This window comes from Acanthochromis polyacanthus, chromosome 17 (genome assembly GCF_021347895.1).
Source record: "Acanthochromis polyacanthus isolate Apoly-LR-REF ecotype Palm Island chromosome 17, KAUST_Apoly_ChrSc, whole genome shotgun sequence".
Taxonomy (NCBI): Eukaryota; Metazoa; Chordata; class Actinopteri; family Pomacentridae; genus Acanthochromis; species Acanthochromis polyacanthus.
In genome coordinates, this window is record NC_067129.1 from 13,710,042 (window position 1) to 13,736,242 (window position 26,201).

General features: G+C 40.2%; 1 protein-coding gene across 1 annotated transcript; it reads right to left on the bottom strand.

Annotated features, from left to right (window-relative positions):
• Window positions 1-1,983: 1,983 nt before the first annotated feature.
• Window positions 1,984-25,824, bottom strand: LOC110948835 (GDNF family receptor alpha-4-like). Its single transcript, XM_022190565.2, has 8 exons — window positions 25,221-25,824; window positions 14,935-15,201; window positions 14,746-14,838; window positions 14,287-14,656; window positions 11,744-11,853; window positions 11,089-11,223; window positions 7,675-7,811; window positions 1,984-4,623 (listed from the first exon to the last, which is right to left on the bottom strand). Exons 1-8 carry the CDS (start codon window positions 25,273-25,275, stop codon window positions 4,423-4,425), a joined length of 1,368 nt encoding a protein of 455 aa, XP_022046257.1. The 5' UTR covers window positions 25,276-25,824; the 3' UTR covers window positions 1,984-4,422.
• Window positions 25,825-26,201: the final 377 nt, after the last annotated feature.

Here is a 26,201-nt window from a genome sequence, read left to right on the forward strand (position 1 = left end):
GTGTTTAGGGTAGGTAAAGAGAGGAACTCCTTTTGGCTCTGTAAGCTTTCTACATGTTAAAAATGTATCACAATAAAGAGAAGGGGGAAAAATCTCCAAAACATAATATGGGCTCTTTGAAGTGGTGGTCTTAAGGATCTCCATTTTGTTGTCTTTGGCGATAAGTAAATTGTCACACACTTGGCAGCTGCCACCTGACCTCGCCTTATAATATTATTCTTTGTCTGTGCGGTCATAGTGACATTTACTGGCAACTCCAGCAAAGAAAGAAACTCAGGCACACAAGTGAGTTGAAGAGTGAATTTGTCACATTAGCTTCTCTTACCCTCTCTGACAGGAAGATATCTGCTGAATGGTGGAACACCTGGGATTTTATGTGGGAACATCACCGTAGACACCAGTTTAATACTGTAAATGCAAAGACTTTTATCAGTAATTCATCAGCTTAGTCACCATTATGTTAATTAATTTGGTGATGATAAACAGGCATTTATTTAAATGAGATTGCCGCTTTAAGTCAAACATTAAGAGGCAATTATTAAGCCTCTCTCACTTGTTTCTCATAACACAGTGGGGAAAGTACAATTGTAAGTAATAAATGAACAGCTGGATTCCATCGAGCTACTTCACTTTTTCTATTCCTGGTACATAAAAGCCATTACATCTTAAGTGTTTTGTGCAGAAAGCTTATTATGAGCATTGCGGTATTAGCACAAAGGAAGAAGTCTGGTGGCATTGCTATGAAACCAATGTAAAGAGAGGAGGTTAGGGTGGATGAATGGGTCCAGAAATGTTCTTTTACGCATAATGTTCCATAACCTTAATCATCTGTGTGGTATTGTAAGCAAATTTTTGTGCCTAAATCTTACTAAACCTTTACCAGAGTGGTGTCATATTACTACAGGGTAGGTTATTTATTATTCTGCAGTGATTTTTAACCGTTTATCAGTGATAGATCTCCTGCTGCTGGGAGGGTCAAATGGGTTGTATAGGAGGTTAAAGTGAAGTGATGTAGAGATGGGTGAAAAAAAATAAATACTAAACCCTTGACATCTACAATGAGGAGATTCAGTGTTTGTTAGGCTGTGGCATTTTGTTGGCATAGTTTGGGTCCACTTAGAGGGAAGAGTGACTGAATCAATACAGATGCCATGTGCAGATGAGGTAGAATTGTATTTGCGCTGTGTTGCACTCTGGGCTGCAGGCTCTTCCTGTGCTAACGCTTGACTCGTTAATATTATTTCTGCCAGTAGTGAGAGCAACATTGTTTGTAAAAATGTTTCGCTGTGATTTAGAGTGGAAATGATTAGTCATAAATGGGCAAAATATACAAAACCACTCACATCTGGAGAGTTTGGTGGCCACCCATGATCATAAATAGTTAGAATGGGGGAAAAATGTAGAAGATTCTTTTTTTTTTTGTGGGGGATTATCAAAGTAGAACTTAACTCTGTGGACAGTTGGCTGAGTTTGGACACACACAAAAAACAAAGGCCCGGAGCCCTCTGTACTTTTTTGTAATTAAAGCAAAGGCTGATGCCAGGATCCGTGGCAGCCTTTTATATTTCTAAAAATCATTCCACTGTAGCTTGTTCGTGCCACAGTGGTGTCATTTTGGATGTAGCAGCCCCAAGACCCTGTAATCACCTGTCACTCAGAAGTGAAATACAAAAACAAGAGTCCTCGCCAAAGTGGAACTATAATCCAGGGATAAAACAGTGACTTACCGGTCTAAGTCATTTACTTCTAATTAAAACAAATTAAGTTCTAAGAAGTCCTGTATATTTTAGCATGTATTAAAAATATTGACTAATTATCTCACCAGTTTGAACTTAAATTAACATAAAAATTACCAGCAATATTCCCAGTCCATCAAGATCTTTTCTTGTCAAAAGAATTGTAAATAAGAAGAAAGTGTTAATATGTTCATACAAAGCCGACATTTCTTGGTCATTCAAAGGCAAATTTGTTCTGTCAGACATGAAAATTTCCAATGTGACTTTTATTCTTTTAACAAATTGGCACACTTTCTGCTATGTCACAAAAGTACACAATTAATACACATCATAGTTAGAATTATTTGGCATGTTTGATATGTTTTTACAAGAAGATTACTATGTGAAATCGTACTGTACATAGTCTCACAACTTTCATGAGATAACCTACAAACTTTTCTAACTTGGCAAATATTCACATATTTTCTTAAGGAATTTGATTTATGGATGGTGATTAAGCTTTTCTTTAAATCCTTAAAAAATAAAAACAACATTTGATGTAAATGTTAACTTTACATAGTTTACAAATATAAACAAACTTACTGAAAAGTAAAAAGACATGTAAACTCACATTAAGTATTAAGGCCAGAGCACACTGGATGCAGTTACTGACACTTGTCACTGGATGCTGTTCGTCAGATGCTTTAAAACTCACTGCAGCGGAGAGATTTGAATTAGCAGCACCGCTGAGGCTGCACTGTGATGCCGTAATGTTTAATCAAAGTGTTTATTTAGCGCCGTGTCTTTTCTACGGTACGGTTTATAAATTTGAAAACCAGCTGGATGTCCAGTCAGGCTTTTTACTTCAATTATTCAGTCCAAATATGTTTTCTTTGCACCAACTGAGCTTGCTGTCACACTTCAGAGCTTTGCTAGCTCACCTTTTTCCTCTTCCATCTCTTGGTTTCTCTCAACCAGAATGTGGTCAAAAACCTGCATGATGTCATTTTGCCCTAAAGTGGGTAACAGTCACTGCAGGTTTACTAATCTTACAACATCCAGTCAAAGTCCAACTATGGCTTCTATAAACTTTGAAGTAGAGGAAAGACCTGTTCTCAGGGAAACGGTTTCATCTGCTGCCAAAGCATTTCTGCCTTTAAACTATCGATCCGTATCCAAAGTTCAGTGAATAAACCATCATGTAAGCAAGGCCAGTAGTGGAGCAGAAAAATGGGTCATGTAAGTTCGCCAATTGATTTTGTAAAATCTGTTTGGAACGCTGTTTGGGGTCATCTATAGCTGCAATTCTTCAATTACATACAGTGATGTCTTTTTAAATAAACATGAATGTATACCTACAATGAATCAATAGTATAGTACTTTGTGTCATTAGACACAGGAAGCAATTTCAAATTTTTCCTTGCAGAGTTCATACTCGTTAGTTCTTACAAACTCATCAAGTTTATCCCTCTAAAAAACTTTTCTATACTTCTCTTTACCTACATCCCTGCAGCTGCATAATTTCGCAAGAAAATGAGCCATAAGAGAAAAAATCATTAACATCAGCAAAAGATATTTCAGGCAGAGAGAATGGCTCAATGTGCTGCTCAATGATCAGAGCAGCCAGCAGGCTTTACAGCCTCCTGTGTCCGTCGCTATCGCCGCATCTTGCTCTCACATCTGAAGTACATGATGGGGGAGCAGCACTAAAAACACATCTCCTAGGGATAAAGAAAGAAGTGAGAGGCTATGACAGCAGTAAATTGGCTTTTTCCTCCCCTGAGCTTTACTCCAGACTTCCCCTGCATGCTGAGCAATTTGAATTGTGCTGTAATTGCTTATGTTGCTTTTCTCTCCTCGTCATTTTTACAATAGAATTTGATCTCATTACTTTTGCCTGTGGTAGAATTCTCAGCCACTCACTGTGGTAGGAATAATACTAAGTGGCATGTTAACAGAAGAAGGAGAGCAGAGTGACTGTTGCTTTCTACTTCCTTGCTGAACAAAGTGAGAAGAACCATACCTAATGTGACAACACACCGGTTCACATCTTATCACTTTGTAAATGAAGCAACTTCAAAAAGGGGTTCCTTTTTATTTAATGGCACAAAGCAGTTTAAGTGCGGTGCAGGTTCTTATTAGCTTGTTGCAAAGTGGATCATCTTACTCAACCACAGTATGAAGGAAGGAGAGGAAAAGCCGAAGGGGCAGCAGAGAAACGGATGTGACATGAGTCATGAAATACAAATCAAAAGCTGCGCTCATGCCTGGTTGCAGTGGAGCAGACTGGTTATGGTTTTTGGGAGCACGTATAGTGTATGTGGCCTTGGGCGATGTGCTTCTTGTTAAAGGAGGGGATGCACTTTGAGTGTGAAGCAGGCTCTAGATAGAGTATTTGCCCAGACAGCACTTCTCAAATCACCCGTCCACTCATGTATCTGCTCACGTTGTTTCCTTCCTTTCATAGATGACTCGAGCAAAGACAAGGTAGATACTGCAGAGCTACTGATATCTTTCAACTCCTGAACAGGCTCAAGAGGAAAAAACATAATTATAAAATAAAGGCAGGATTTTTTTTTTTTTTTTTTTAAAGAAAAATGTTATGAGCATTTACATTTCTTCTTCACAACCGTCTGCTGTGGTTCATTCTGGGCGCTGACATGGATTTGACAAATGTAAAATGTAAGCAGAGAAGGAGCAGGAGGCTTCAGTAGCTCCAGCACTCCCAGTCTAACATGAGTGTAGGCAGCAGCAGTAATGGGAACATGGGCACTGCTTGGCTGGCTGCTCCTTGCTGACTCCCTCTGGCACCCGATTCCATGTTCGAGTCCTTCTCAGAATACGGCGGGATGACGTTGAACTCCTCGCTCGCTTCCTCCTCCTGTTCCTCTTCCTCGCTGTCCTCCATCTGTAAAAGCACGGAAAGAGTGATTCCTCCAATTAACACAAGTGGTGAAGCATGGAGGGGAGGTCAGGGAGAGAAAGTCTACATTAACACAGAATTTACTATGTATGCAAATATCCTAAAGCCACGAGGAAAACAAGCATGAAACAGAGGCATGGCTGTGGGTCAAATAACAAAAGAACAACATGAATCATATGTGTGGGTCAGAGAGGTGGTAACCTTTGATAGTGAGCCATGAATGACGCTGTGCAGATGTTGCTTTTAATGTGTTCATGTACTGTCTCCCTGTGTGTGAAAAGTGAATCCTCACAAACGATCACTGGGCTGAAAATAACGCACGCATCTGTTTTGGATTATACTTACATTTATGCTTGATATGAAAATAAATGAAGGCGCTGATTATGATCACGACTTGTTTTTGAATTGGTAATAGAGCGAATGCAGCAGCAGGATCCCTATCTTGCATTTCTTGTTTATTATCATGCGGTGAGCCTGATTTAAAAGTTTCCACAAAAACGCTGTGCATAATTGTGAAAATATTGACCTATGTATTGGGATAAATTTCAGATCTACTATAGATCAACACCAAAATCTGTCAAATATATGTCAAATGTTTGCTGCTTACAGAAATATAACTCAGAAAAACAACATTTCCTGTGTGTATCAAACAGGACCGGACTCTACTGTCTGATATGGTGCCTACACACAGTTTTGGTTTTTCTTTAAAACAGAGGGCAGCTCCACATCAAGTCAAAACTAGCTGTGGAGGACAGATGTGGAGAAACTACACTGTATATAAACAAGTAAACACACTCCACTGTAAGCAGGAAACACCATAGATCCCGAATAATGCAGACACCGTATAAACTGTATTGTACAATATAAAACAGTAAAAAATGAAGAAGCTCATAATGCAATTGTCCTTGGTGGATTTCACAGCCCTGCATAATTCTGTATCAAGTGTAAAAATAAGACACATAAAAATGTAAACTTGTAGTTAACCATCTAACTCAAATATTATATCCATTCTAAATATTATTGAAAGCCACATTTAAGGATTCCTTTGACAATCTCCAGTGTTCTGTATTACAGTTTCATTATCACATCGTTATATTTTAGTTTAAGCAACACTAGAAATAGAGTGGTGGGAAAATGTTACACAGTTGTCATGATAATAATGATATCTTAGTTGACTGCAAATTGTCATACAAGTAATTGCCGTTCATTTTCCGCCTCTGTTAGTTTTACAACAGTGGTAATAACACCTTTGATCGCCACCTTTCTGCTGCAAATCCAACAAATTTGCCTACAGTAAGTTACTGGACTCGCCTTTAACATTTGGCTTAAAACCAAAACGTGCTCACAGCAGTGATCTAATGTTTGACTTTGCAACTAACTCCATGACGCTGACACAGATGCTCATTGACATGCAGTAGGTCGAACGTTACAAGCTTAGCACCTTGAGATAAACAGTCGGTGTGATGAAACCAAATGGTGAGTGAAACATAACTTGTTTTCATGCAGGTGAATGGTACATTATGCAAAATGATTATGGTGAAATCACATAATCGCAATCAGACGATTATATAATAATTGTGAAAGTTCTAGCTGTAGTTTTTCTTGTAATCTGTAGGTAGGTTGTTCGTATCATCCTGGAGACCTCGCTAGAGCTATTCTATGAACTTTGGCCATCTCTTCTAGAAAAAAAGACTGACTGGAGTTGAAATCAGGGCTCTGTGAGGGTCATGCTATCTGTCACTGAAGTTAGTTCTTCATCTCTGTGCTTGGGGTCATTAACCAACGCTGCAGTATGATTTTGGAACAGATCAAATGTCTCAATCGGGCACTGTATGATGGATAGGAATCTCTTTTTTTTGCATGGTAGTGTATATTTTGAAGAGGAAACACTGACAGCAACAGGTCACAGGTTAATATGAAGACAGCAAATGTTCATTTTCATCCGTTTTTACTGAAATATATCCGAGATGTGAAAAAATATCATCAGCCCCGGTCAGTCTGTTCTGTCAGATTATATTTCAGCTCACACAGCCAGCAGTAGTCAGCCACCAGCAGGTAAGCTCAGTAGTGGTTGTGCTGCTTGCATGTAGGCTGAATGTCCTCCACCTGAAGGTTATAGGGATTTGTTGAAGTGATGCAGAAAAGTTCTCCTGGGTGTGTCACTGTTGGAAGTGTAACAGAACGCAGTTATAACCACACCCAGCCCTGATCCTGGATGTGATCAGAGGTACAACACAACTAAAATCTTAAACTGCAGAGGACAGTGTTGCTTCAGTATTTTGCTGGGTTACTATCAGACTTTAACATTCAGTGGTTTTATGTTTTTGCTTGAGCCTGAGTTTTTTACTTGATTCAAAACAGCCTTGACATGTCACTGGCATGAAAACGAGAGAAGAAAAGTTGTTCTTCCTTTTAATTGTTTCACAACAGTCCATTTTTCAACATCCATTTGAATATTTTAAAGTCTTCATGGACAATTGATTCAGAAATTTCTCTCAGATCAGATTTAAAGAGCAGAGAATGTTGTTTTACTGCAACAGATATTCACCTTATTGTTTCTGCTAGGGTTCATCATCTGATTATTTTAGTGGTAGTGTATATAACAAATAGGAAATTTAAATGGATCGCCTTCAAATGAACTCTGTTTCTGGATGTGCTATATATTCAATAAAGCCAGGGCTTCTGTGCAGCAAAGGTTTGTGGGATGGGATATGAGGAAGAGGAAATGCGGAATGAGGAGGATTAAGATGGTGAGAGAATGGGGAATATGAAGCAGATGGGTGTGCATATATGAATATTAACAGTAAGGGTTGAGTCTAATGCTGCAAACACCTACGGCTAATCCTCAGCCACAATGAGAGGTATGGGCAGCAGAAGGGAGGGGGAGAGAAATAATCTGAGGTTATACAAGGAGCTCCTGGACCCAGCTCACTGCTACAGTCCCTGGTAGGTGTTACCACCTGATATACACTTCTTCAGCTGATCTGGTACCAAGTGTCGAGCACAAACATATGAGACAGCGTAGAGAGTACTCACACTGTTGAATTCAGGGAGAGTGTTAACACTGACATGGACCGTCTCCTGGTAGATGCGTGGGGAGGGCTGAGAAGCTGGCACTGGAGTGTTTTCCACAGGAGGAGGTGCGGAGATTCCCATGGAGCTGATGGCATTGCCTGAAACAAAATCAGCAGGGGGCATTTTCATTATGTTCACATCATTATTCATCTTTGACGCATCACCAAAACATTATCAGCGGAGCACAGTTAGAACTAACAACTCTGTAAATAATGTGCATAATTGGCGAAGGTATGAACATCTGATTATGTCCCTTTAAAAAAATATTCTTACTTTTAAGTCGTGTCCAGCACTTTGGTTTAGACAGATTTATCTCCAGAGTCATTGGATGGCTTGATATGAAAGTGATACATACATCCAAGTGCCGGATGGATTGGATTCTAAAAGGTGAAATTTGCTGAATTTTCATCTAATGCAACCACCAGGTGAAAACTTTTATTTGTTCAATACTTTTGGTTTGTTCACTGCACACACAAAAATTGGATGAAAAAAATGTAATTATACATCTCTTCTAGACTTTCCAAATGTTATTGCCCTTGACCTAAATCCAATTGAGCTCCTGTGGGCTTCCATGGACGGAAAAAACTGTCAGTTCTGTAGTGATAAAGTGAGAGATGGCTGAAACATAAAGGAAGCCTCCATCACAGTTATCGGCCATCAGGACACACTGGGACTGTCAAATAATCTCTTTGCCAGCCTGTCTAGGCGCCGGTCATGTGGTGTGCTGCATGCGTGTTCGTATGGAATTTACTCATTGACCCAAATGAATCTGAATTCCTGTCCCAGTGCACCCTTGACCTCAGTTATTACAGACACTGGTTTATTCCATGCCCAGATGTTGTCAAGCACTTCTACAAGTTAAAGGATGCCAAACTAAAACATTAACGATTTTTTAGTGAAACTGCTATTAGATGCCCAATACTTTTTTGCCTCAATTTTGCTCTATATATCGAAAGTTTGTCAGCTTAGACCACCGTCTAATACCAAACCTATTACTTATATCTTTGTTCTGTTTGCAGTCATTAATTTTAAGTCTTGTTTATGTATCAAAATGCTTTCCAGGGCCACTGTTGATCCACTGTAGTTTATCTGACATGAGTAAACGGGTAGGATATATACAAAAGCAAACAAATGTTAATGTGGTAAACTGAAAAACAGTCAGTGTAGTCTCTGCTGCCTTTGTTTTTCCAGCTTCAGTAGCTTTATTTTGCGTCAGCGTGCATTAACAACAAATTTTACCCTGAGCTACAGTTTTGGAGAACCAAGACAAGTAATGTGATGTCGGAAAAGTGGCTAAATTGACATCTAGAGGTTGATTTGAACTGAGCTGCACTTGATGTAGATTCGTATTCCAATTAAGAAAGCCTGTTTGGCATTCAACTCTTATTATTTTACTGTTGCACACTGCATTATATACAAAACAATGGCGAGTGCATTCAAATTTGACAGTGAGTGAGTTGTCTTTATACTTAAACGGTACTTCCTAAGTAGGAACCTTTGCTGCTCTTTCACCTATTGTGGTTTGGCAACAATCCAACAACAAGTCACATTATGTTTATCACATTTGATGAAAGGATTCATTGACTCCACAGAGCCTGGAAATCACATTCGCATTTGGCAGCCAGCCACACACCAGCGAAATTGTCTCTTGCCATTCATTTATTTATAAGAAAACATTACGGTTCAGTGGTTCGCCCTCTCAGTCATCAATTATGACCCACCTCATTTGAATTCCGCATTAATGCACATTATAAAATGCTCAGTTAGATCAGAATCTCGACATCAATTTAGATAATACTCACATTTGACAGCTAAAAAGGTAACATTTCCCCTGTCATTATGCTGACACAGGAGGAATTGGCAGCTGTGGCAGACTTTGCCTGAAGATGAGCAACGTGTCTGAAGTTTGGGAACATTGCATCACTCAAACTGCTGGACTGATTTGTAGGAATAATCTACTGTTCACGCTTCCACTCAAAAGTCTCAGGACCCGAGGTGACCCGTTAGCCAAGGGGTTAGAGCACATCCCACATGGGTGCAAATGCCATCATTCTGTTGCTCTCTTTCCCCACATTTCTGGTCTTTCTCCACCGTCAACGACAAATGCAGGCAAAAATGTCCCCCATAAAAGTCATGGGAATTTTAATACCACAAATTTCAATACAAATATCTCAATTTTTTAAAAATAAAATGAACATTAGCCAGCAAATCCTCAAGTACAGTAAATATACAGTCTGGCTCATCAGTTGCAAGTATAAGCCTGCCATGGGCCAATAATCTCTCAGCTATCTGCATGTTATTGTTTTGTTCACTACAAGAAACAAGCAAAAGTGGCAACTGTGGCTCGGGTGGTGGAGTTGGTCGTCCATTAATTGTTCAATCCCTACCCCACCATGTGCTGAAGTGTCCTTAGGCAAGACACTGAACCCCAAGTTACTCCCAGTGATAGGCTGGTACCTTCCATGCACACCATTGATGTGTGTGTGAATGGGTAAATGAAAAAGAAATACATTGTAAAGCACCGTGTCGAAGCTAGCTGAGGTTAAAAGAAGGTACTATATAAGTGCAGAACCATTTAACAAGCCCCAGGCTGCAACCTTAAACTCAAAGTTTTGTCAAGACTTGTTCATATGTTTGTGGATTGGACTATCCATTTTAATCACAGTGCTGGACTACCTGTGTGCAAATGTTCCATTACAACTATTTCAGTGTCACTTTTTTGTTGAAACACTGAAGCCGCATCTTTTGCTTAGTCCTGCCCCACAATGGTTGTAATTGGTTTAAAGAAATACAAACAAGCCGGAGTATTCTTCCCTATAGTGGAATGATGGTGTGGTGCAGCTTAATCATTATGTTCTCCAGAATGGGCAGCAAAGTGAGACTAGGTAATAAACATACAGCAAACGGCCAGAAAGTTCCCAAGTGCTTTCATTCATTCTTAAAGTTAGCACAACTGCATTATCTATACTGATGTTTTAAGCATCCTGAAACTACAGGATGACAGTTTGGTGCTGGATGTACACGGTTTCTAACACCAAGAGCTTTAACATCATTTGTGCTAAAACTTCTGGGCTTCTGTTTCTAATACAAACACTAAACTCATTAGCACATATGTAGGTTCAATTCTATGCTACAGACAAGCAGCAGGAAGGCTGCACTGCCTTTCCTAACCTTGACTTGTTTTCAATTCAATTCAATTCAACATACTTTATTGTCCCACTTGGGGAAATTTGTGTTGGACTTAAAGCTGTGCTACCAGTCTTGCACAAAAAACACATAAAAACAATATTGTGCATAAAAAACACATAAAAGCAGTATTGCACATAAAACACAATATAAAAAAAAAACAGTATTGCACATAAAACAGTAACTCACGCAGGCATATGTTGCTGCTGAACATGTGCAGGATGCGCTGACATCCCTGCCATTCGTTGCCGCTGCCTTCACATGTGCACCACTGGGACACCTCTGTGCTGCTGTTGCTCACATAGTTGGGAGTCATGATGGTTCCTAGTTACAGAAAGAGGGCAGAAGTGTTATTGCAGGTGCAACTTTAAAAACTTTGCAAATAGTATTTTACACAGACTGAAAACATTTTCAACACACACCTCTGTGGAAGAAAAGACACAATCTATCAGCAATATTAGATGCACTGTGGATCCAGTGTCACTACTTTTCCAGTCTTTCATATTGATAATTTCAGGTACATGAAATTACTTTTCGGGCGCAGGGAAACAGAAGGAAATAATACTGCCTGCATCTTTTTGTGGAGTTGCTGGAAATGCAATTTTTGACTCAAGTTTTAAAAGTGATGCTGACTGGATCCCCAGAGCTGCAGTTTTTTGGCAGATGACCATTTAAGAACCCTTGTGGAGTTATTTTGCGCACCAAAATGAAAATTATAAAGGCCAACTATCACTGTTAGACACCCGCTGATAACAGGTTCTGAGTGGCTTTCTGCCAGTTCTTCTCTGAGCCATTCATTTTTTTAGCCTCCTCTACCTCTTTAATTTGTTTTCCTCCATCTCACCTATGAGTCCAGCATAGGCCTTCAGGCACATGGCTCTGCTCTCTCGCATACAGCCAGAGGCAGAGAGAGGCGAGGGCTGGCAGTTGTGCTGGAAATCAGCAAATCGGGATCTGAAACACACACACAGAGAAAGGCAGTGGAAAAAACTGTTTTTTTTTTTTTTATATGTCAGCACAGAGAAACAGAGTGTGCATTTTAAAGTGTTTTGACAATTTCATTTTGGGATTCAGGGTTGTGCTGAATCAAACCAGCAAAGGCAACACAAACAACAACATAGTGTAAGAGCACAAAACACAAAGCCGAGACAGAGATAGCTATGCACTCGCATTATAAACCATGTGCTAGCTGAGTGCAGCTTTAGGATATTCAGTTTTCTAGCACATCAGCCACTTCGCTGTAGTAAACTATTCAGGAAGTTAATCTAACAGTATAATGTCATTGTGTGTCGGTAGTCACATATGCAGTCGTTTACAGATCATAGATTTCACATGTAGATGATGCTGACAAGGTTTATAATGAACCCTTTCCACCCAGGAGGTATCTGTACCAGAACCAGGCCATCTCCAGTAATAAAATACGACCTGTTGTTGAAGATCTTGCTGATCTTGGCACACTAACATAGACTCCTACAATAATTAAAATGGAAGCAGGGCTGCTGTGCTTCATTTCTTTTGTATCAATTCTGGCTGCTGAGAATTTTTAGATTTGAACCGGCAGCATCACAGTCTACTCAGTCACTGCAATGAGGTTGTTTTTCGACCTCTAATCTAAGGTATTGATTACGTCAAGAAAAAATGAGAAGGTTTTGCTGGAGTTGTTCATATCTCACTCTGGTCTGGTTTTCAAAATTCTCCAAAGTGTTTTTTATTCATAGAGTCCAAGGTGGGTCTGTTTGGCCTTACAGTTCAAGAGTTGTTCCTGACTGTATTTTTCCTCAAGCATACATTTCAGAAAAGCAGTCAGGGGGTTAATGTATTAAACATGCACACACTCAGTCTAAAATATCTTGTCATTTGTGGCTGAATAAATCATAGATTTCATCAATAATCAAAAACAGATATATAACTGTATGCCTTGACGTAAAACTGAAGATACTCTATGGCTGTGATGAGTTTCAGTGCTCTTCCAGCAGAGAAATTCATATTAACAATGCATGCGAACAGAAGAATCACGGCTTGTATTATTTTATTTATTTTTTGTGTACAATCTGTTACTAATAACTCAGCTCTCTAATCAGGCTCATTTTCAAATAACTCTCCAGTAATTTTTTCCTCTTTTATCATTAATAAGCTCTGTAACATTTACATGAAGATTAGAGTGTAATTAATGTAAGTCCTATACATTTATGAACAACAAACAGACAGACTACGCACTGAAATTAGCCTCACAAAAGCTGCTGTAATCACACTGATGATTAAGGGGGTAGCTATGGATGGATTCTGGGCTTCTAAAAGCAAACTGTTCACTCCCACATCTTTCTTTTCTGTCTGAAAAACATAACCCTTATTGAGTGCTGCTGGCCCCAGAAGAATTGTCACCTTCCTATACTGAGTTTCTCTGAAGAATTACTGAAGAAATGACACACTGAAGATATAAACGGACTCTTATAATTTGAGACATCTTGCATTGTATCACTGTGTTCCTGCACAATTACTCCAAGCAAAAAGAAGGGATGTGCTGAGCCTTGAGGCCAAAGAGACCCTTTGTATGGATTTCTTTGTTCTTAAAGCATCTGCAAAACGATTTTTGAATAATCTGAATTTTTAACATCCAGGTTCATATCAGCTAATAGTCCTCCTCCTCTGAGGTAGCTCACCATCCCCATCAGTGGAACAGAGAAATGTTAAATAGCAATAATTTACATTAATACCCTTTCTAGTCAGCTGAGAAGTGTATTTCATTCGGGTTCCTCTTGCACATCTACAAGTTTGTGCTGTTAGAGCAAGATTAGTCAATTACTTGATTCATCAATGAACAGAAAATTAATTTGCAACTGTTTTGATGATTGATGGATCATTTAAGCCATTTTTCATCCACACTGCCATAAATTTGACGGTTTCAGCTTCTAAAATGTACGAATATGCAGCCTTTCTCTTTGTCTTATATTACAGTAATCTGAGTATCTTGGACATTTTGATTATAAAAATCAGGTTTTTAATGTAATGTTTGTGACTCCAAGAAAAAGCAATGATGATTTCCTTTTTTGTTATGCATAGCTCAATCAATAAAATAACTGGCAAGGATTAATCAGTAATGATAACAATCATTAGTCGCAGCTTTACGTGAGATGCTAACAACACAGAGTCCCTCATCAAGACACTGCTCAGTAGAGCAAATGCAGCTCAACAAAACATCACTCTGCTTTAATGTTGCCTTTTTTTGTGCTGAATGCTCTGTTGATGTACTGGCTCAGAGATTCTCAGAGACTTTGTCCTCTGAAAAAAAACCCATTCTGAGACAGTATGTTTCTGTTCTGTGCCATTCTTGCCTTTCTGAAACGTAACTTAATGGGCCAAATCAGTACACTCAAATGACCGTCTTACCTACACAGCTCGTCTCTGGAGCAGTAGTTCTGCAGGCTGAGGCAGTTGGGTTTGCCCACTCTTTCCTCCCCTCTCGCGCTCTCCTCATAAGAACATGACGGGACGATGGTTTTCCTCCGGCGCTCCCCACACAGAGTGTCAGAGCAGGGACAGAAGAGCAAAGCAAAGCTGTACTCCTCTGGCACACGCTCCAGGAAGCGCCGCAGGGCTTTGTGGCATTTCTGGCGGTTACAGCTGTTGTCAGAGGCTGTTGCTCGCTTGGTGCAGGCTACGACATATTCTGACCGCAGGGAGCCACATTTCTCATAGAGGCCACAGTCCTGAGCCGCCTTCAGACACTGGTTTTGGCCATCCACAGAAAGGGTGGAAGCTTTAGGATGAAATCAGAGTAATGTATATAAGGAAATACAAATCTTACATTACATTAGAGGACTAAAGTACATAAAAATGGTACCCTACCTGCCATGATGGAGGCCATACGGGACATCTCTATGTTTCTCACCAGATTTAACTCCAGTTCCTCGTATGGAGACACGTCATATTCATCATATGCTAAAATAAAAAGCACAGCAAAGACCACAAGAATAAATGCAGATGAGAATTCAAAGAACCCCCCCGCACCACACAGAAGCCAATTCCTGAACCCACCTGCAAATCTCACAGTCCAATAAACCCTGAGGCAGTGTTCCTCCCTGCGAGAGCCACGCTGACACTTGCAAACTTGAAGGGGGCGATAATGCTGCAAGGAGTTCTGGGCCTCCAGGCACTCCAGGCGGGCATCTGGGCCGAGGGGAGACACGGCCTCCTCGGCAGCACAGTATTCCAGCAGGCGATAGATGACCATGCAGGACTGCTCCTGGATGCAGCCCTGCTCCGCCACCAGACAGTCTAAGGACGCAGATACTGGCACACTACCTGGAGGAGAGGGTGATGTCTTCAGTGGACAGAGCTGGGTTTATGGTCCCACCATCCAGTGTTAGTCTTTAAGCTAAGTAGGCTTTAATTGAGCGAGGCAAGTGCACTCCAAAGACATGCCGCTGTACTGTGGGTTACTATAATATCCAAAAAGGACTGAATTAAATTAAATTGGAAACACAAAAGTGTAATAGAGTAGCAACGTAGGCGAAACCTCAATGTTCCTCCTAGAAACACAGGAGTCGAGAGAATAATTTAACACCATAGGGTTATGTTGTAGTTATAATTGCTTCTTAATTATTTCTTTATCTTCTCTGTGGGAGTCCTCGTTGACTCCCTCCTAATGTTTTTATGCACACAGGCTCACAGTGTATCTTTGACTTTTTATTAATGCATTGCAGTATGTTAGTGTTTGTATCAAAGAGAGTTGCATGTCCATCCAAGCTTTTGAAAATGTTCCAGCTGTCAGTCTCCTCACATTGTGGTACACTGGAGCCAGATACTGTGAGTTGGCCTCATCTTTCTTATCACACACCCCAATGCTCCTGGATAGGTGAGCTCAAAAAAACTTTCAGATAATTTTTGTGAATTTATGGTGCATTTCTGTCAGGTTTCAAACCTGGCTGTCAGTCTGCAGATTATCCTACTCCCTGCACCCTTTTTTCCCCTCTTTTTTGCATCCTGCACAAGCTCCTAATACTCTGTTTTTGTTATTTTTGGAGGAACAAGTGAGGAAAGACGAGAATTCTGCACTAGTCACTAATCATTTCGATTATTTCAGCAATTTAATCCTCAGTTGGTACACAAACGCAAAGAAAAAAATCATTTTCCTCTCTGACTTAACACTCCTATGCTATATGATCCCACTCAGTGGACCATCTCCTCGATTCCCTCGATACATTGCAGGATTTCTCCCACTAAGTTCAACAATACTCCTCCTGAACTTTCCAAAGCACAACTTGAATCAACATTTAACAAATTCTCATATCACAGATGTTCATTCCACAGCTACAACATTTTTAAGTGCTCATTATGGTGTCACACATACTTTTGTGTCACTTGAAAAACTGTCCTCCCTCATCTGTTCAAGTGCTTCTTATGAAGACTTAAGAGCCGTCTGCTCAACAGCGATGCATTCATAAGCTAGACAGAAATTCTACCTAGAAGACAATCAAATGATCATGTTGTGAAACAAATTTGTTTCCTGCATCAAAAGGGATGCTGTTCAACAGCCACCTCTCATGTTGTGGATGCCTCTTTGATCTGCCAGTACTTGAACCATCATCAAGAGAGAATATTCAGAATAGTCCTTTCCTATGTGACAATAACAACATTTTGTTTTTAAAATGAAGGCCAGTAGCAGTCTGGAAACCAGGAAATGTGCATTCACCATTCAAAGCCAGGGATATCCATTGAAAATCATTGACAGATATGTAAAATAACAGGAGTTTGGTACTTTTAGACATTCAGAGCTTCAGATACTTGTTCGACGTAGTTGTCTCCCACCAAAACACTGCTGGTATTATTGAACTGCTCGGGGCAAAACCTTTTGCAGCAGAGTCTCTTCCATTTTGAAACAAGCTTTACTCCAATGTCAGACACTATCTCCACCTGTAATGCCAGAGACAAAACCAATTTATTCAGCACTGTTCAGCTATTCCGACCATCCAACCAATACTTTTGTTTCCAATTTTGCTTTCACACAGAGACTCAGTCTGGATATCACATTCAGACAGTGGCTCAACTCAAATGTACCCTTTGAGGATGTCTCCCCCCCCCCCCCCCCCCCCCCCGAAGTTCTATTAAATGTATAGTCTGAGGCAAATATTTTTATCTGACAGATCCATCAGGACATGCTGCACCTACAAAACAGCTGGCTAGAAGATGCTGTGGGTTTACAGTACTAGATATATATTTAAACTCATTCATCCCAAAGAGCAATAAAAGGGTCAGTCTGTGCAAATGTGCTGCATATCAGTATCCACAGTCCCTCCACATCTAATGCGATATTCAATAGAAAAGCAATGCTGGCCCATAGTGATTAAGCACTGAGCATATTTTGATTGGCAGTGTTCTGTCTCGAATGACTGGAAGTGAAAAACTACAAATCATTTCATAATGCTGATTGTTGCTCCATGAAAAGCACAATGCAGGAAGGCCAGAGGCAGCCGGGGGGAGGCGAGAGAAAAAAGTGAAAGCCCTGTTCAAAAAATGTATTCTGACGGAGCATTTCAGGAAATTAATTTTCTCAAATGTGACACATAATTGTCCCCACAAATTACACTTTTCACACAATGATTCAAGACTTAGAAAGAAAGCTCACTTGGGCAGGCAATATGCAAACACTTTTCCCACTTTATCTTGTTAATTTGCTATATCCTGTCATTTTTTAACAGCGCAAAAAGAATAAGCTGGCAGACGTATAAAATATGCAGCGTAGTAAGGAATTAATGCGTCAATTTGACAGATAAATATACGTATTTTATCCTCACGTGTGGTTATGCTTCAGCACAATATACATCACAAAAGCTCATATACAAACACACACAGCATTGTGTTAGATCGGTCACACACTTCGATTAAGCCCCTGCTGACTGGCGGCACAAAGCGCGGCTGCAATCCAATTCTGCGGCTGCATGTTTTGCAATCTCAGACGCCACATGAGGTCCACGTCTCACTTTGGCATGAGACATATCATAAACAGAAGCTATGCTTCATCGCCGCTGCAGGAAAACTTCCAAAGCTACTGCAGTGACTCCATGGGGGAAGGTGGAGGAGAAAAAAAACAGGAGGCTAACACACAGGGCAGTGAGTCATATTCACAGTCACAGCTCTCTAAGGTATGTATAGGTGATGATTACCTGTCTGTCTGCCTATCTATGCATCACGATACCATGGTAATTATACCAAACTGTTAAATCTTACCATGTTTAGCTGCAATTTAGACAAGCTTCACATAATCTCCTGTTTGGGCAGCGAACAGTTTGTTCATTATTCCTTCTCAGTGTTTGCTCCCTTAGGCTCACCATTGATAAAGAGAGACTATCAGCAATTTCAGTTCCGAGCTTTTCTTTGCTCACACACACACACATACACACACACATATATATGCACAGATAACTAAACCCTATATAAAGTACAGAGCAGCTCTTTTAAATCTTGTCCAGCAGACAGGTCAGAATTATTTTAATAATTCTCACACTATTTAATGTCATGGTGATAAAGAAGCACTGTGCTCATATTAGACTGTTCACCACGCAACAAATTGCTAAAGCAAAAGTCTGGGTTAAGGGAATTCTGACAGTGAGGGTTGGGTGTGAGTGTTTTTAAGAAAAGAAGGAGAGAAAAGTGAAAGGGAGATGAATTGCTGTGATATGCGAGCCACAACGCACTCTATTGATTTCTCACTGGGGTGATTAATAGAATTTGTGAGGCAAAACTGATGAAGGTTAACGCCACAAACGACAAAACCATGCACAACACGTACCGACAATCGCCAGTAAAAAAAAAAAACTAAAAAAAAACAGTTAGCCAAATTTTCTCCTTCGTCCTTTTTCAAACACGTGGGGATGGGCTGCGGAGCGTCCAGATTGTCGGGCAGTAATTTGACTTGAGACGAGAGCGTGGCGGGAGAGCGTGGCTCTGATGTGAAATGTGCTCGGGGATTGTGACAGAAGGGACTTCTTAGAAGGAAGTCACAGGCTCAAGGAGGAAATGGCAGCAAGGCGACAAGATGGAGCAAAAGTGAGAGTGGATAAACATGTTCACGACTGAAGCTACTTGTTACTAAAGGCACCTGTTCATCTCATCTACAACCAAACCGGTGGGAGTCTTGACTGGGCTGAACATAAATTAGTTTTTAACATGCACATGAATGTTTCATATAAAGGCCTGCATTTGTTTTTATTGGAATCTGGTGATGGTTAGTGGCTACAGATTTGTGCCTTTCGATTTTCATCTCAAGTAGCATCAGTATTGAAATTTCTTCTTGCAGGCTCTAAATGTGAATGCTTACTGGTGTTCTTAGTCAAAGCAATGAAATGTTTTTGGATCTGGATCAAACTTAAGTCCAACAAAAGAAGTGCTTTGAAGGTGTCAGATTATCTTTGGGAAACTGTTAGTAGTAGTTAGTCATACATAACGTCTGTCCTGTTGTGTTCATTACAGCCATATCACAGCGATGATTGATAACCAGCATATTTATTTCTCTTTTTTTATTAAATTGGTTTAAATGGAATGTAGTATTTATATGTACTTCCACATAAAGTACATCATGGAATATGCAGTGCAATTTCTTTGAATTTATTCTTTTGTCTTCTCCAAAGCTGCATTATTATGTGTTGTTGTCATGGTTTCTTACACGTTTATCTGCCTGGCTGTCCTGTACGGGATCTTAATGAAGACTGACCTGAATATTCAGACATTGATTAACAGAATTTTAATGTGCAGGTTAACACACTAATTGACCTCAAGAGAACAAACAGGAAAGCATAAGGGTAATAAATGTGAGCAAGTAAGATGCAGAACAAAATATGTTTTGATGCCGAAAGTGATAATATTAATCCTGGCGAAGTGATTAGCCTTCAAAACAAAAAGTGAATGACAACATCTCAATCTAACAGATAGACTGAATTATCATACAAAAAGTGGAATTAAAAGAACACGTGTCAGCTTGTGTAGTAGTGTTTTGCAAGGATCTTATTGGACTTCAGCATTTCTAAACACATTTCTGTTTCAGACTTTTTGCTGAGTCCTCCTGATTTTGTCTGCATCATAATCTGAGCATGTTTCCAGGCTGTGTGTAGCTGTGGACGGAGGTGTTTCCTCAGGAAGGACACAGATGGTTAATCAGTGCTGATTAAGGCTTGTGTGGCTCCTTATTGACACAATCATTTCTGCTGAGCACTAAATTTTGCAAATTCCACCACTCAGCTCATCGGCTTCGAACATTAAACTTTCTATTAACATTAAACATATGCTTAACGGTTCGCACATATTCTCTTTGTTATGAGGAAACTCCGGCACTGCCCTGGGCAACCTCAGTCAAGCAGATCTTCTTAAAGAGAGATGGAGAAAGTTGCTTCTATAATTAAAAAAACTTATTTTTTCACTGTGTGAGGAGATTACTCCTATTAGCATGCTATTTCAAAAAGTATGCATTTTCTTCAGATGTGGATTTCTTTGCCCAAATTAAATTTTTCAAAATATCTTCAAAATACCTCAGTTGTCAAACAATCCCTCAGATAAGTTCATTCTTGACACTGAAGACCTAATGTGGTGAAAATCAAGTGTTTATCTTGTTAATGTGGTGTTTTTTTTCATGTTACAAGACATATAATTTGTAAAATAAGCAGTGCAGCACGATGACTGAGTGTTTTTGCCTTGAAGCTGAATTGCAGAATCCAGCACAGCCAAAATTTTTACATGTGTTTTGTCATCTTGCAGGCTGGAGCTTCTCCACAATCAGCTTCCAGTTCAAGAACATATGGAAAAAATGCCACTACTATTGTGTAGCAAAAAATAGTTTTACAATGTTTGAGCAGAGCTGTAGGTGAGCTGGTGTGCTTGAGCGGCAGCAGGAAGCAGATATGTAGGTGGAGAAAGAGGCAGGGACTTCACAGGTAAGTATATTCTAAAGAAGGAAATGGTGTGAAGTTACATAAAAGGAATTTTGTGACAGGAAGGGATTATTTTGTAACTTTGATACACAGAGACAAGTTTTTAGTGGTTACATCGACCACGAGAGAAGAACTTGAAAGAAAGAAACTTGCTCTCATTTATAAGAAGTTGTATTACATGTTCATACACCCTCTCTGCCTGTCCTGCTCTCATCTTTGCACCTTCTTCCTCCCCAGTTTCTCCTTACAGCTGCACCTGATGGATCTAATTAGTCTTATCAACTGCACTGCCAGCCCTGCGACAGACTGGTGACCTGTCCAGGGTGTCCCCTGCCTTCGCCCGGGTCAGCTGAGATAGGCTGCAGCACCCCCGTGACCCTAGAGAGGACAAAACGGTGTATAGAGAATGGATGGAACAGCACTGCCTCCAACTTTTCAAATCATCCAAATCTCTCCACACGACATCCACACCTTTCTTCAAACAGTAATATAAGGCAGCAAAGACAGGTCGATGTGAAAATAAAACATTCTCACTCTTCAGTCTCACACTGTCTTCACCAAAAGGTGCTCAATTGCTAATTTTATCTCTAAAACGTTGTCCAACAAACGTTCACACTCCCCGATCCCGGAATTAACGAAAACTGCCTAGCACACTCAGGCGAGCCACACCTTTGATTAGGCCATAATTTTAGCAAGTTAACAAGATTGAACGTCTGTGTTACTGGTGGGTTAAAAAGAGCTGTACAGTTGCAGTTTCTTTAATCAGTTTTTAATGCATACACCCCACAGAGAAGACTCCAGGCCTTCAACAAGATGTAGTCAGGAATACGCAAGTCAACCTGTGACCATTCTCAGTATGAAATCATTAGAGATGTTGAGCATAATCTCTGTTTTGTAAGAAAAAAAATGTGGCAACGCTTCATGAATCCAAAGGTCACAACTCTGCCAGTGTGTACAAGAATCATCATTTCATGTTCTGAATCAACAGTTTCCCCGTGCATCTGGATCATGTCTCGTTTAATGAACTGCGCCGGCAGCCTCATCACGCAGGCAGCATCTCTGCGCTGTACTCAGGTAAAATGCATCAGGTGCCGCATCAACCAGTCAGTGTGTCGAGAGCTGTGTGAATATTTTAGGACTTTGCCTTCTGCTGCCTGTAGCCATCCTAAATTTCAGCGTGCCAAATAATTTCTTGGCCAGACACGCAGACACACACACTGACTGTTTCCATCAGGCTGTGGGGTTTTGTTTGTGCCATCAAGTGTGTACAAGTGACAATCAAGATGCAGAGCGCACACAAGCCAACTGACTATAATAGACAATGGCACATAAGTGACACAAATTAACCTTCCAGAAACTATTTTTTATGCTACAAGCCTGACAGTGAGAAATCAGGTGTCAGTCAGACCCACATTTACTGAAACATCAAATATTTGAACGGCGAATTCAGAAAGTGCATTTGATGTTTTTTTTATTTTAGTAATGTCCACTGGGCACGCTGCCAATTTAATTTTTGTGCGCTGTCGTCCCAAACAAAACTGAATTACAAGCGCAGAGTAAAGACAGTACCCGAGCACAGAGAGAGAGAGTGAAAAGATAAGTACGTGGCACAGTGGGAAAGATAGAGAAGCCAAGATAAGCACGAGGTGAAGTCAAACAGTTAAATAGAAACTGCTCAAGTATGTTGATATTTGGTTCATCTCAGACCTGTGTAACTTCACGCAGCCTGAAAATGAGCTCTAATAAATTTATGACAACCATGGTACAGCTCAATCACGTCCACTAAATGAGGTACCGAAATAGCTGCACTCAATCAGCAGTTGCAGCCTGTACTGGGACTTTAGCAATAATCCACAGGGGCCTGGCAGCAAAGGGTCAAAGTCAGGTTAAATGTCATTCAACAATAGCCTGCTTTCCATTAATACATTTGGCAAAGACGGTGCACGGCCACATTCAAAGGGATCTCGTGCATTATTTTGAGATTCCTTTCCATTGTACTTTTCATTTAGTCAGAGTCACAGATGAATGCAATGACACATGCAAACAGTGAGCATCGCTTCTAGAGAACAACTGATGTGTTGTCTTAGTCTGACGTCAAATCAGAGGCTCAGCAGCTTAGAAATTTTAAAATGTGCTTTCAAGAGGATTTTCCTCATTATTTTGTTTGACAGAGCCACTCTGGTGAAAGTCAAGGTTTTCGATCAGGTTCATGTCCATATATTATTTTTCTATGCTTTTTATATGTCTTGAAACTGCAGTGTACCAATAAACGCCTCAAAAACACAGGTTCAGACCGCTACCGTTAGACGTAACAAACCCAAACAACCAAACTATTCTTCAGACTGGTTTCCATTTCTAATGTATGAATGAATCACTGCAATATTACAACTTAGTTTTACAGTATCTGAGCAGAGTTGTTGGTGAGCTGGTGTGCTTGAACTGCAGTAGCACATGGCTGGATGGAGAATAAGACGGGGACTTTACAGATCTATGCATTCTTGAGGGAACATCTAAGCCAATTCAAGGCATGAAAGGATTATTTCAACTTCTAAATATGTAATTTTAATACACAGAAATCAGGTTTTTAGGGCTTTCATCAATGACCGAAGAGGAAATTGAAACTATTAGGTCCTGAAGCAGATTTGGCACTTGTGTTTAAAGAGAAGAAATTGTGTAATCTATTAATTCCAATTGTGGTGACATGCTGGAAAGCCTAATGTGTACCTCTAAAGTTACCACTGCTGGTGTTGAGATCACCGGGCTGCACAAGGTCACATACATTACAAGGTAAAAATAACATTCCTTGAAATTGAATCCAGTTCTGAGAGGCTCGTCTATTTATACGAAACCTATAGACAGGAGATGCTGATATTTTAACACTTATATTAACACTTAACAGTCTGGTAAACTGCCATGTAGAGACAAAGCAGCTCCGCAACAGATTTGTCCAAAACCAGAATATGATTCGAGACCAGATTGTGCACAGATTTTGCTTATCTTTACCAAAGTAAGTTAACGAAGTTTGAAGCCAACAATTTCTTTTTGCAATCAGGTATAATGTCAGAACTCAACATCGTGACAGACTATCTAATTTGCATGTGTAATGATTCAGATCTCAATTAATTAGCACTTGAAAATAACTGCTTTTCTTGGCGTGATTCCACCTAAGTGCCTGACAGGTGGGCTTTACACACTGCATGATATACTGGGTGCCTGAAAGCTTTGACATTCACAAGAAAGCATTTATCATTTTATGATACTAATCTCTAATGGGCACCCTCACCTGGTGTTATCTGAATTTTCCTAGATGCAGAGGAGCCGGTGCTTCCTGTAATACTGACATAATCCTAACAATTACAGTATTTGCATGTATTTCTGTAGTGAGAAGCACAGGGGGGAAGTTGTATTTCCTTTAAAGGGCATTTCATATCGTCTTGTGTAACAATGGGTCAAAATTCATTACCTGTGAACAACCACAGCAGTTTGAGTACTTCAAATTAAAAAGAAGATCAGACTTGATATAGATCAAGATCAATAAGCACAGACCAACGAGCTTTATAGGAGATGTCTTATCCAGCCAGCCATATTATTGACCCCAATCATTATAACTCATTTGGCCACAGCTTAATGTGTTGTACATCTTCCAAGACAAAGACTATTAAAGCTCTGGCATGACAAAGTGGCTCCTTCCTTTCTGCCACGAAGTTATGAATGTTAGTTTTCACCTTTTCACCTTCTCAAGCACATTTTTATGTCTATTTTAACAGTTCAGGTTTGATATTTCCATGATCTGGGACAGTCCAATCAATACTTGGGAGAACAGATTAGCTCTCTTTGGAACGGATCCAAGGCAGAAATAACAGATCTGAGCCAATGATGTCATCCACATGTAAAATCTCAGAGTGCTTCTGCTTTATGCTGCTATATGATTTCATGGACATCTTAAATGATCTTCGGAGGGCTGCTTTCAAAGTCAAACCAGCAACATGGATCATAGTCTGAGAATCTGTGAGTATGTTCCTTTTGTTGTTTAGTTGTTTAATAAGTCTTTTCTACTTTTTTCTTTTACATATCATAACATAAAATTGAGTCATATGTAACATATGAGGTTAGATGAGCAAAACTAGAGCTCATTTACAAAAAGTTAAACTCAGAGTCTTCAGAATCTAAATAATCATAGAACATATTCATTCATGCATTTGGACTGGAAGGTTTGTTACAGCCTATAATATGTTTGCATGAACACATTTGAAATATATACATTCCTATTCAAGTTGTGCCTACTGGAAGACAAAGAATGGATCCAACACTACCACACTGGACAGACTACATAAATGATAACATCTGAATGCTCGATATCGTTTATTACAGGCTGATCGAAATTAGAAACGTGCGGCTTACCATGAGAGAAGACATTGAGCAGAAGTCCAATGATCAGCATCCTGTCCGGTGACATTGGAGAGTTGGTGACTGGAGAAACTCGCACCCGGCTCGCTGCAGCTCAGTGACCCGTCTCCTGCTGCCACATCCAGCCTCCTCCTCCTCCTCTGCTGCTAATGCTGCTGCTCCCGCGCGGACTGAGGCGGATCGGATGGTCTAGTACACAAAGTTGGCAAAACTGAACCGGAGCGATTCAAGTTCTCGCGATTTTTGTTGTCCCATTTAATTTTCGGATTGTATTGATCTGCGCTGGACGCATCCGGCTGATTGGTTTTTTTTTTTCTTTAAAGATCCGACAAGAAAGCAGGAAAAAGTTTGTGCAGCTGATCACCACTGAGCTCCCATCAGTCAGCCTGCAAGTGCGACTTGTGCCGCAGTTGCACTTGTGTGTGCGTCTGTCGCAGCTCCCCACTTGTCCAGCCAGAGTTGAGCTCAGAGCCCAGAGACTGCATGGCGCAACTCTGTCACAGCCACACTGTGATTGGCCCCTGAAAAGACTGAATCTGCCCATGGGATGCTGGAATGTTTCCTGTGGGAGAACAGCTGGGTTGGTGCAGGCAAGTTTGGGCTTCAACTTGATGGACAACAGAAGGTGTAGCCTTTATCCTACTATTCATTTATGAAAAATGCTCAAGGCGTTACACATTTGTAGCAGTCACCTAATTACTATGCATCTAATGGTTTTAAATCATATTTAAAGAAAATGTCTGACCTTCAATCTGAGTTTATAATAATAATTGGCTTTTGTCTCACACCAAGCTGCCTTCACTGAGCTTTCGATCAAAGGAAAACTGTCCTCTGTTTCCATCTGGATTGTATTTCCATGGTTATAAATGTTGGTTATTTCCCCTCACAGTTGCCTTAATATGTCTGCTGAGGTGAGCTTATTAAACAGTCCCCCTCCTCTGCACTGAGACCAGTCTGCAGCCTCGCAGGCTTTTC

What these genes read in the sequence shown, in the direction of transcription:
- LOC110948835 (XM_022190565.2), bottom strand. Translation starts at nt 25,275, where the DNA reads ATGTCACCGGACAGGATGCTGATCATTGGACTTCTGCTCAATGTCTTC. An exon ending in TTGGACTGTGAGATTTGCAG is followed by an intron (nt 14,839 to 14,934) that starts GTGGGTTCAGGA and finishes TTTTTATTTTAG; the next exon opens with CATATGATGAATATGACGTG. An exon ending in GGCCTATGCTGGACTCATAG is followed by an intron (nt 11,224 to 11,743) that starts GTGAGATGGAGG and finishes TTCTGTAACTAG; the next exon opens with GAACCATCATGACTCCCAAC.